The 12,039-nt window shown below is 59.9% G+C and overlaps 1 protein-coding gene across 6 annotated transcripts in view; it reads left to right on the plus strand.

The window, feature by feature from the left end:
• Window positions 1-4,398, plus strand: part of TXNRD2 (thioredoxin reductase 2) — a 34,742-nt gene extending 30,344 nt beyond the window's left edge. For 3 of the 6 annotated variants that reach the window (XM_029219099.1, XM_029219066.1, XM_029219106.1), the window contains 6 exons: window positions 220-315; window positions 540-632; window positions 2,011-2,082; window positions 2,164-2,261; window positions 3,109-3,314; window positions 4,185-4,392. In XM_029219099.1, the coding sequence (XP_029074932.1) occupies window positions 220-315; window positions 540-632; window positions 2,011-2,082; window positions 2,164-2,261; window positions 3,109-3,232 (483 nt within the window). In that variant the 3' untranslated portion in view covers window positions 3,233-3,314; window positions 4,185-4,392. Of the gene's footprint in view, window positions 1-219; window positions 316-539; window positions 633-2,010; window positions 2,083-2,163; window positions 2,262-3,108; window positions 3,328-4,184 lie in introns of all 6 variants that reach the window. The other 3 variants (XM_029219073.1, XM_029219083.1, XM_029219090.1) reach the window with 3 other exon arrangements.
• Window positions 4,399-12,039: the final 7,641 nt, after the last annotated feature.

The following is a 12,039-nucleotide window of genomic DNA, read 5'->3' on the forward strand; positions in this document are numbered from 1 at the left end:
AGTCACAAGTGGGTATGGGCGGTGTGGCCAGGCTTGTTAGCGGCTCACCCCCTTTTCCAGGGAAGGGGCCGTGACCACAGCTGTCTCCCCCCAAGCAGGACAGAGGGGAGCATGCGGGAACAAGTAGAGGCAAAATGCGTCTGGGGGAGACGCCCCACTGGGAAGGCGGTACCCCCACTGAGGGTCAAGCTGAAGTAACCCCGTGCTCCCACCTCCCAGGGACGGCCAGAGCTGACGCCCACGGCTATCATGGCCGGGAGGCTCTTAGCCCAGCGGCTCTGCAGTCGGTCCTCAGACCTGATGGACTACGACAATGTGAGTGCCCCGCCTCTTCAGACGCCACTTCCAGCCTGCGGGAGCTGCAGCTCGTTCTGGGGGTGCACGTGTGTCTGTGCGTGCAAGCATGTGCGTGTGCGTGTGCAACTGTGTGTGAGGTGCAGCCCGGGAACAAGAGAGGGGGTTGCCTGTCCAGGGACTAGCCTGCAACTACCGCTCTCGGTGTACCCCAGTGGGGTCTTCAATCCCGGTCCACCCTCCAGGTCCCCACGACGGTCTTCACACCGCTGGAGTATGGCTGTGTGGGGCTGTCAGAGGAGGAGGCCGTGGCTCGCCATGGAGAGGAGCGTGTGGAGGTGAGTCAGGGCCCCAGGGAGGGGGCTGCCAGGACACAGGCCTGTGTGGCCCTCCACCCCATCATGGCCGCCCCCCACAGAGGCCTGCAGCAAGCGGGAGTGTTGGCGTTCTGCTTCCCGGGGCCTGCAGCTTAGCAGGGCGGGGCGTGGGGCCTGGAACGATGGCTGTGATGGGCTGGCGGTGCTGGCGGGCAGCCCCGGGAATGACGGGGCCTTTGGGCTGCGGCCCACCTCAGGGGGGTGCATGTCTGCCTTGGCCTGAAAGGCTCCTCCTGCCCTCCGACCTCTGCTCACCTCCACCCCTGCCCTTCTGCCCCCGCCTGGCCCTGTGCCTCCTCCACGAGTCTGGTCCTCATGGGCCTCTGTCAGCCCAGACCCAGGCACCCACCCCGGAGGGAGGGGTTTGTCATCAGATGGGGGTTTCTCTGGGGTCTGCTTTGGCCACAGCGTGTGCCCCAGGTAGCCTGGTGGGCTGTGGGTGCTGTGGCAGCTTGCAGGCGGGCTGGGAGAAACTGGACCCACGTGGCCACCAGAGCGGCCGGGGGCCCTTTGGGAATGAGCGCCCCGGGCTCCAGTGCCTGCCCTGCATCCCTGCGCCCCGGTTCCCTCCATCAACGGCACTTTATTTGCTGTTTTTGTTCGATTCATCACAAGTGCCCTGGGACATGTGTCCATGGCATTCCGTGATGTTGTTTTATGTTTCACAATGTTGAATGGCCAAATGCCCTTTGTTTGTTTTCTTTTCAATTCTGTCTTCGTTAGAACAATATTCTCTGAAGCTGCATTAATTAATAATGGCTGTGCAGCACATGTGAGGGCTCTGCTCATTTTTTACTCGGCCGCAGCCCCGAATGCGCTATCGGCCCTTCTCAGGCGCTGAAAGCCTTTGTCCAGCAGCTCCGGTGGGGGCCGCGCCTGCCCCGCCTCCTGGCTCAAGTGAGGGCCCGGCAAGCACCGAGGTGCCCGAGGGAGGCCAGATGGGCGGCCGGGCCCCCCTTCCACTGCCCGCGGTCACCCCGTCCATTCTCTGCAGCGTCCACCTGGGCTGTGCTCCTGGGCGGTGCCCGTGCCTGCACTGAGCCTCGGGCTCTGGGGCAAGTCAGAGGGTGGCCAGTCTGGCACCCGTTCCGCTGCTGTAGTTCTTGGGGGTCTTGGGCCTGGTGGGAGAGTGTCTGTCTGCAGGCTGCCGTGCCGGGAGGAGAGGGGTGCCTCCGAGGCCAGCCGAGCCTTGTCCTTGCCCCAGACCACAACCTGCGGGCTGAGCGGGCAGTTCCGGCCCACCCCCCCCACTGTGCCCACAGCCTGTCGAGCTGTAAAATGCCCCCGGGGCTTATTTTGCTGCAGCCGCTGACCCAGGAATCCGTGTCTTGTCACCCAGGTTTATCACGCGTATTATAAACCACTGGAGTTCGTGGTGCCTGAACGGGATGCGTCCCAGTGTTACATAAAGGTGAGCATCCCTGTGGGCCTGGCCGGGATGAGAGAGAGCCCCCACGGCCGCGCACGCCCCTGCTGACCGTGTGCCTTTCAGATGGTGTGTCTGCGGGAGCCCCCACAGCTGGTGCTGGGCCTGCACTTCCTTGGCCCCAATGCTGGCGAAGTTACTCAAGGATTTGCTCTGGGGATCAAGTAAGTCCACAGGAATGTGGGCCGTTACGTGACACTCAGGCTGGGGTCCCCCGAAAGTCAGCGGCACCAGTGTCGGAAGTCTGCCACATCAGGGTCACTCGTGGTCATGTTTTCAGAGAGTGTCTGCCCAATGGGACGGGTCCGGTCGGTCACCTGAGAGGTGGCCATGTCCATCTCTGGCTGGGCCAGCCGGGGGGAACAGGCTCATGTCCCCAGCCAGGCCTGAGGGGCACAGTGGGTCTTCTCTGCTCAGAATGAGGGTTGGGGGCTGAGTGCCCAGTCAGTCAGGAGCAGGGCCTCGGCATCAAGTGTGCTGGGAGGGCCTCCCGGGGGGTACGTGTCCTGTGGGGCCGGTCCCAGCTGCAGGCTGTGCATGGCGGGGCCCCGGGGCCCATGCTGTGGAAGCTCTGGTGGGGGTGGGTTTCTGGGTATGAAGAGGCCAGGCAGCTGGTGAGGGGCTGTCAGAGGCAGGAGGGCTGGGGTGAAGCAGAGGGAGGGGGCTGAACTCAGAGAGGAGGGCGAGTGGGCCTGTGCCTGGTGGGCTGGGGGCAGCAGGAGGCCAGGCCAGGCAGGTGGGAGGTGGGCCCCAAGGTGGGGCTGCCTGGCTGCTGCAGGCTCGGGGTGTTTGCTCCAAGGGAGGTGGGGCGGGGCCAGCATAGGTGTTGGCAGGTGTTCCTGGCTGCCAGCTGGAGAAGAGAGGATGGGGGCCAGGGCTGGGGGACGGTGAGGAGACCGTGACCTCCCAACTCTCCCCCGTGTGCTACCACCTGAGGATGGAGGCGGGGGGGACTGGAACACGCCTCCCTGCACTGACTCGTCCCCCGAATCCCCTGTCCCCGGCGTGCAGGTGTGGGGCCTCCTACCAGCACGTGATGCGGACGGTGGGCATCCACCCAACCTGTGCCGAGGAGGTGGCCAAGCTGCGCATCTCCAAGCGCTCGGGCCTGGACCCCACCGTGACCGGCTGCTGAGGCTAAGCGGCCATCCCTAGACCCAGGGTGCTCAGCATGACCTCTGCCCCCACGGCCAGGCTCAGCAGAGGCTCAGAGCCAGGTACGCATGCCGGGTAGGTCCTATGTTTAAGGGGAGTAGGGTGCCACTGTGAATTGCTCTCCAGGTGCAGGAGAAGCTGCACCTGCCGAGAGGGCCCCACCTCTCACAGGGCACTCCAGACCCCAGCCGGGTTGCTGCTGCTCCTCATGTACAGGCGGTGTCTGGAGGCCGGGGTCACCCCGTAGCGCCTGTCCTGGGGGCGGGGGGGTTGGGGATTCAGGGTGTGGAATGTTTAGTGGGCCTCCCTACCACCTGCCCCGCTCAGAACAGCCCAGCTCCTTTCTCTCTTGCCCAGAAGGTGGAGACGCAGCCTCGTGCTCAGAGCCGCCCGCAGTCTGGTTCTGTTAGACTTTGCAAAGCCAGGCTGAGTGGGCTGCCAGAAGCCCCGGGGTGTGATGTTTGTCCTGAGACTCATCTAGGAGGAAATAAGCAAGTCCCTACCTAACCCCAGCCAGGGGGATGCCTGTGGTTGGGGCCTTTCCGCCTGTCAGCCTGAGAGGGGCAACCCCTGGCCGTCGGCCCCTCCTGGGTTGGGGTCCCGAGGCCCCGGGGGACTGTGGACAGAGCAGTGAGCACCCACGGGATGCCCACAGGTGGGCGTGAGGGGCCAAGCCACGGCAGAGGATCAGTGGGCAGTGGGCCAGGCCCAGAGCCTCTCCTGGGGCACCCAGGGCACTGGCTCCTCCACAGCTCCTGGACAGGGCTGCCTCTGATGAGCTTTATCATTTCAGGGTGTTTCTAACAGTTATGCACGACCTGGTGGGGCAGGGCCACCCCTTGGCTGGTTTCTCCTCTGTCCCCCGAGAGTCCCTGTGTGCGGGCGGGTGTGGGGACGTGGGGCCACCCCATGCTGACCCCCATCCTCGGCAGGCAGGATGCTGGAGGCCGAGCCCAGGTGAGCCTCGCCCCTGCCCAGTGCATCTGGACCAACCGCCGAGCACCCTGCAGGGATGGCCCAGGCCTGCATCTCGCACCCCCGGCCCATGCCAGATGATGACGACTTGCTCAGAAACCCCCTGCGGGCTGCCCACGTCTGAGTTCACTGGCGTTTCCAGGGCACAAATAAAGAGGGTGTTTTCCGGAAGCGTGCCCTGCCCATGATGTCCCTGACGCGCCCGGGGTGGCCGCCCATCCGTCACCATGGGGAAATCCCTTCCGAGTCATGCTGTGCTGGGGTCAGCGTGCGGGGGGTCCCCATCACCCCGCCCTGGAGGACCCTGCCTTTCCTCCTGGAGCAGAGCCTCCTGGGAACGCAGGCTGTGTTCCAGAGCCACCTGCCAGTGTCATGGCCGGTGACAGGAGTGGGATGATGCTGAGGCCCTGTCCCCCGAATGTTCCGCTTTCCCGGGGCCCCATCCAGCTTGTCGGCTGGGCTCAGGCTAATCCCGCACATGGAGGCTGACGGGGAGGGAGGCCCCCAGCACCTGTCAGTCACCGCGGAGAGGTGGCGCTGACAGCGACGGGCAGGGCCCGGTATTGTACTGGGGCTTTAGCGGCGGTTAATCTCGTGTCTTCCCTAAGAAAACATCACTTAGTCTGCCGCCCGGGAGCCCTGGGTGGGACCCTGCTTGTCAGCGAACAAAGGAATGTCTTTGCGCCTTAATGGGCCTGCGGGAACTCAGACGCCGCTCGCGTGAAGCGTGTGCAGCGGCCCTCAGACGCCCCATTGAGACGCCAAGTGCCGGGAGGGGCCAGGCCTCTTGACAAATGTAGCGCGATCAGCAGTGTCCCGTTTAACGCCCGGGTGGTGGCCCCGCGAGGAGGTTCCGTCTGCGCTGGGCATGGCCTCCCAGCCTTGGAGGCAGGGGGCGGGCTTTGCGGGGTCAGCTGACCGGGATGGAAGGGGGGCCCTGGACACTGGGATGGCCGCATGGGGCCAAAGAGGGACCTGGCGCGGCCTCGCGGCTTACTGTGATGCCGGGTGATGCAGTCGGGCTGGGAGCCCCACGTACCTGCCAGGCGGCCGCCCCACGTCAGTGCCCCTGCAGCCCCTTTCCCAGGGCAGCCTCGATCCAGCTGTGTCTGCGACATCCTCTCTCTGGCCAGTTCACGCAGCCTGTGTGGCCACCGAAGGGAGAACAAAGCCCCCACGGTGCTCGGGACAGCCCTGGGGCGCCGCCAGTGTGGAGGCCCCTCCCCCATGCGGGGCTCACCCCCTCCCTGTCCCAGGCAGGGGCCTGGCCCCGTTCCCAAACATCAGGAGCCACATAAGGGCCCAGCCATGTCCCCCATCCCCCTGCCCTGGGGGCTCCAGTGGGGTGGTGTGTGCAGACCCAGGCTTCCCTCGCTGACCCCCAGTCCCCTGCCCTGCACTTGGGGAGGCACCCGCTGTACTCTTGGGTCTCAGGCCGGAGCTGGGCACAGGGCATTCTGTCCTGCTTGTGTGTCCCTCGGGCCTGCCTGGCTCTAGGGTCGCTCACTGCGTGGCCTGAGACCCCTCCCTGGGCAAAGCCCGGCTCCAATCCCTCCTCCCAGGGAGCGTAGGGAGGGGCCAGAACCCCACAGGCCAGGTGCTCTCCACCTGGGCCCAGGGCCGCCTCCTGCACATTGGCATGTTTTTATGGTGCAATGAAAACAGGACTTTAATTCCTCGGACTGTCTGTGTAACCTACAGTGGCCCCGCGATGCCCTGCGCTCATCTGTGGCTGCGAGTTGTGCAGTGACGTGGGGGCGCTGCCGCTGCGGTCAGCCCACCCCTCCCCTGCCTCTCCCTCCGTTGGGAAGCCCTCTGCCGCCACCCCAGTCCTCTCCCAGCCCCCTGAGGTGCTGTCCCCGAGGTCCTGGGCCCCCAGGGAGGTGGATACACAGGGGAGGGTGACCAGTCCTCAAGGGCTGGGCTGAGGGCTACACACCCTCCGCAGGCCGTGGGTGCCCCCCAGCATCCCACAGCCGTGTGGTGACCCCCAGTGTTGCTGGGTGGGTAGCAGGGAACACCCACCCCACACGTGCCTCAGCCATAGTTTCACGCGGTGGCAGGCCTGGCTGAGTAGGTGACCGCCAGGTCCAGCCAGGGGTCCTCCAGGCGGAGTTGCCCTGTGAGAAACAGCCATTGTCAGGTGGTGCCCATAGGTCGGGGCATCTGTCCTGTGGCCACAAGCCAGGCAACAGCTCAGAGACGTGGCTGGTGTCCTGGCCTGAAGCAGGCCCCAGTGCTGGGCCCAAGACCCTCACTCACCACTCACTGCCTGACGCTGAGCTTCCAGGAGCTGCCGCGGTGCAGGTGGCCCAGGGCCCTGCAAGAGGGACGCCGTGAGTAGGCTGGGCAGTGCGCTTGTCCAGAGGCCCAGGGCCACCAGGCTGAATGATTGAGCCCTGTGGACCCTGTTCAGGCTCTGGGCGCCCGGCCCACCCCAGTCAGGGCACCCCCCACAGTGAGGCCTCAGTGACCCACACTCACATCACTCACGGAAGCATCTGGTTCTTACGAGTCCACCATGAGAGGCTCCTCCGTGCTGGCCGGGTCTGGGCCAGGCCACCAAGAGCCCCAGGCTGCCCCCACTCATCCCTGAGCCCCTCTGGGAGCCCAGGGCCCCTGGCTGCCCTCACCTGAGCCATGGTCTCTTCCTGCCCAGCTTGACCAAGCCTGCCCTGACCTCCACTGCCCACCTCCTTTCTGGTCAGCGCCCACTGGTCCTGCTCGGTCCACCCTTGGGTCCTAGTCCAGGTGCACGTGGGGGGACGCTGTGGGCCAGTCACTGCCAGAAACAGGTTGGGAGATGCCCCCACACACCCCCGGGGCGAACAAGCCCAGCAGGGTGCCTGGGCCCGAGGTGGCCACATCACAAACAGCCCCACGAGTGTCCCCTGCCCTGTCTCTGCTGTAGTGCCAAGGTCCCACAGCACATCCCTCTGCTGGCCCAGTCCTGTCAGGAAGCATCTTTGGTGGAAGTGATGCCTGATCCCGATGGCCACAGATGGCACCCCCTTGGGCTGGTGCCATGGTGCCTGGGGACAGTAGCTGGGTTGTCCGCCCCGAGTAGCCAGGGTCCGGCTGGAGACCCGCTCCTGCTGACACACCGGATCTTTTGGGCAACACTGGGAGGGAGAAGACTGGTCTGCAGGAGCTCCGCCTCAGGACAGGTGGGCTGTGGCCTTCAGACCTGGGTCTGATGTCTGTGGGGGGAAGCACAGCCTAGTCTGCCCTGAGGCAGACCCCCGCTCTCCCCGTTTGCTCTCCCCAGGCCCACTCCTCCCCATTGGCCGGCCCTCCCTGCGGCCCAGCTCCTGGAGATCTCTCGGGTTTCTGGGCCTGCCCCGAGGGCTCTGGGAACCCTGCACGTCCTGGGCCCCAGCCAAGCACCTGTGCCTTCCCAGGGCCAGCAGAGCATCTTAGAGCTGAGCCCGCCTAATCCCAGCCAAACGTGGCTTATGGTGCTCGGGTGTCCCTAATCCTGAAACCCAAGCCCGGGTCCCAGCAGCCATACCAGCACCGTCCAAGTGGGCAGCAGGAGGACCACCTCCCTCTGCGTGCCTGTTGTTTGGAGCTGACCCCCACTGGGGACAGGGCACCCGCAGGGTGAACACCCAATCCTGATGAATGCAGGTGAGCTCAGGAACCACCGAGCCCTCACTGCCTGGCTGGTCCTGCTCCAGCCTTGCCCCCGGGCTGCCCAGCGGCGACAGCAGAAGCAAACAGGAGAGGCAGGCCTGGCTAAAGCCTTGAGATTCTGGCCTCTAGGGTTTCATGGGACAGTGATCCAGCCTGCAGTTCCATGAAATTAAGTTTGTTGGGGTTTTTTTTCCCTAAAAATTTGGGATCTTTATGGCATAAATCTGATGATCAAGTAACACCAAAAGCTTGGGAATAAAGTAGAACCATGAGCAACAGGCACTGTGGCCTTGTTACGTAGCAGCTGGGGGTCAGGAGCCTGCAGGGCCCAGCTCCCTGCCTGGCCGCCAGCCACTGACCCGGCCAGGGCTCCAGGCACTGGGCACGGCCCCCCACAGGCCCCCTTTTCATAATTAGGTTATCGAAGCATGCAGCCCATGATGGCAAGAATGGCTAATGGCCCCTGATGGTCTTAGTATCTTTGAAGAATTTTCATACCCATAAGTTCCCCCAAAGCAGATGTAAGTGGCTCCTGAGCTACCAGGGTCAAGATGTGGGACAGAACAGGAGGCAATCGAAGCAACATCTGGACGTGTCTTCTTTGGGCCCCCACCTGACAAGTGAGAAGACTGATGCCCAGACCCCCAGGTGCCCCGTGGGGCATGAAGGTGCAGCCAGGCCCCTGCCTATGGGAGAGGGTGGATGGGAGGCGAGCCCTCTGCGGCCTCAAAGGCGCATTGTCCTGCCCCGGTGGCTGGAACTGGGCCGGGTGATTATAATAATAACGTCCTGACGCTCAGCAAGCGGTTGGGTTTCCATAGCTCAGGGAGTATCTGGTTTTCAAAGGGGAGACATTGTACAAGTGGAGTGTTGTTCACATCAGCCGTTCTCTGCAGGTCAGAGGCCCGCCCGGCGCCTGCCTCCTCCCAGAGGTGCATGCCTGGGCACACCGGGCGAGGAACTGCACCGGGAGGCCCTCCCCACCTGCCCTACAGGGCTGCGAGGACCAGGTCCTGCCGCGGGGAGGCAGAGAGTGGGATCACTTCCCCCACGGCACTCGCCTGGCCCTTAAGCCTTTGCCAGGCTGTGCCTCCACCTTCTGCCTGGCCAGCCCCCCTCCTTGGTTATGATTCAGTGCAAGGCTCTCCCTCCAGGAAGCCTTCCTGGAATGGTGTTTCTCTCTTGCCCTAAAGGAGCCTCCCTTCCTCGTGTCTCTGTCCCCAGCATGGTGCCTGGTGTGTAGTAGGTGCTCGAGGCACAGCTGTTGATGAACCTGGGCGTGAAGCCTTTACGTTGTGCTTTCCATCCTGACAGGTCTGAGGAGCCTGCTTTGCAAGGTCTGAGCTCCACACACCGTGTGTCCATGGAAAGGGGTGCAGCTCAGAGCTGACCTGACTTCCTGCAGCTTTCCTCCTCCAGCTCTCATGTGCCAGGGCCACACAGGGGAGCAGGAGGCCAGGTCTGCTCCAAGTGTTCCATTAGGTGCTGTGTGTCTTAATACAGGCAGGCATAGCTGGATTGGTGCTATTGGAGACAGATGTACAGGGGGCAGAGGGGCTGGTCTGGGTGGTGTCTGAGCAGCTTGTATAAAGCTAACTTTTTCGCAAATAAAAGTGATCAACTCCACACAAAATAGAAAAGATACTGTCTGAAGGCACTGAAGATCAACCAAAAGCAATAAAAAACTAGAGGGAATCCAGCCACTGGAAAAAGAAATGTACTGAGTGAGATTCGCGTGTATATGCTTTTCCCGAGGGCCCTCCCTAGGGCAGGGCACCAGTGACCAGAACGGGAACAGGAAGCTGTAGTCCTGTTGGCTTGAGGTGCCAGAGAACAGCTGGGGTCAGCCAGAGCATCTGGAAATGAGGGAGAAAATCCCTGAAAACCTGCATGTAAACTCCCGTCAGATCCTTGGTTGATGACTGAACTGCTCGTGTGGGAGCGAGACTCAAGGAGGAGAGAGCAGAGATTTCAGTGATCATCCACTGCAGGGGGACAGAGAGTTTGGATCTCAAGTCCCACCAAGTCACAGGGGCTGTGCAAGTACTGTGGGCTTTCCCCTGAAACCACAGCAAGTCCACACCTTGGGAGAAAAAATTAGGTTCCAAGACTAACGGGTTTGTGTAGGACTAAAGGCAAAACTGCAACAGATCCACCCTCACAAAAATAAAACCATGCCTCCAAAAGTTCAAAGTGGAAGGCCTGATGAAACAAAGGCCAACACACTTCAGAAGATAACAGACTCCAAAGGCTCTACAAAATGCCATCAGTGTCCAGAACGCAGCTAAAAATGACTAGATGTGTGAGGAACGTGGAAATATGATTCCTAGCCAGGAGGAGAAAGCAGTTCCTAGAAACCAGCCCCAAGATGATCCAGATGTTGGAATTAAATTTTTTAAAAATAAATTTATTTATTTATTTATTTTTGGCTGCATTGGGTCTTTGTTGCTGTGCGCGGGTTTTCTCTAATTGCAGAGCAGGGGCTACTCTTTGTTGCGGTGTGTGGGCTTCTTATTGAGGTGGCTTCTCTTGTTGTGGAGCATGGGCTCTAGGCGTGTGGGCTTCAGTAGTTGTGGCATGCGGGCTCAGTGATTGTGGCTCACAGGCTCTAGAGTGCAGGCTCCGTAGCTGTGGCGCATGGGCTTAGTTGCATCGCAGCATGTGGGATCTTCCCAGACCAGGGCTCGAATCTGTGTCTGCTGCATTGGCAGGCGGATTCCAGGGGAGTCCCTGGAATTAAATTTTAAAACAGCTTTTATAAATATATGTAAGTCCTCAAGGGAAAAATTGGCCATAATGAATGACCACAGAGAATTTTAGCAGAGAAACGGAAATGGTCAAAGAGAACCAAATAGAAATTCTAAAACTGAAAAGTATAACAATAAATGAAAATGTAACTTGATGGACTTTAACGGATTTTAAGAACAGTTTGGAGATAGCAAAAGAAAGGGTCAATGATCTTGAAGACAAATAAGAATTGTCCAATCAAAAGAATAGAGAGTAACAATAGAGGTAATATGGATCTGAGAGACCACAGTAGAAAGTCTAGGGACTTCCTTGGTGGTCCAGCGGTTAAGACTCCGAGCTCCCAGTGCAGGGGGTCCAGATTCGATCCCTGGTCAGGGAACTAGATCCCACGTGCCGCAACTAAGCGCCTGCACGCCGCAACTAAGCGCCTACACGCCGCAACGCACATCCTGCATGCAGCAACAAAGATCCCACGTGCCGCAACTAAGACCCGGCACAGCCAAATAAATAAATATTTTTTAAAAAAAGAAATAAAGTTTAATATAATCGTGCTTCAGAGGGAGAAAAGAGAGAGAATGGGGCATAAAAAAAATTTGAAGAAATGATGACCTGAAATTTCATGAATTTTGGATCAACTTATAGATCCAAGAATCCCAACAAATCTCAAGCAGTATAAACATAAAAACAAACAGCCAGGCAGGCAGGCATATCACAGTCAAGCTCTTGAAAATCAAAGACAAAGAGGAAACTGTGAGAACAGTTGGAGGAATAAGGACACGTTACATGTGTCTGACTGCACATCGAAAAAATGAAGGTGAGAAGAAATGGAATGAAATCTACATTCAGAAAGAAAGCCAACCCAGAAATATTATTCAAAAATGAGGGAGAAATGAAGACATTTAGGTGACAGCTGGAGTGATTGCTTGCACTACAAGAACTAAGGTAGGAGTGACCAGAGCAAATTTGAACAAAGAAATGGCAGGAATGGTTCTGGGTTCTGCTGTCCACCAGCAGGCTCTAGGGACGGGCCCTGAGGAAGGTCCAGGGGCAAGCAGCACAGGCAGGCTTAACAGGCTGGCAGTCCTCAGGCAGCTGGCGTCACCTCTTGGGCTGCGTGTCCCTGTTTCCTTGCTGCCCTGGCTCTGGGGAGCCACAGACCTGACACCAACCCTGAACACTTCAGAGCCTGACGACTGCCTCTGGGCCTCCCAGTTCAAACACACATCCAGGTCCAATAAGCACATGAAAAGATGCTGAACATCACTAGTCACTAGGGAAATGCAAATCAAAACCACAAGGTACCATATCACGCCCATTAAGATAGCCATTATTTAAAAAAAAAAAAAAAAAAAGAAAAGAACACCTGTTAGTGAAGATGTGGAGAAATTGGAACCCTTGTGCATTGCTGGCGGGAATGAAAACTCATAC

The sequence above is a fragment of the Monodon monoceros genome, unplaced genomic scaffold (assembly GCF_005190385.1).
Source record: "Monodon monoceros isolate NGI ecotype Baffin Bay Population unplaced genomic scaffold, NGI_Narwhal_1 Super_Scaffold_1, whole genome shotgun sequence".
In the NCBI taxonomy this organism is placed as follows: domain Eukaryota; kingdom Metazoa; phylum Chordata; class Mammalia; order Artiodactyla; family Monodontidae; genus Monodon; species Monodon monoceros.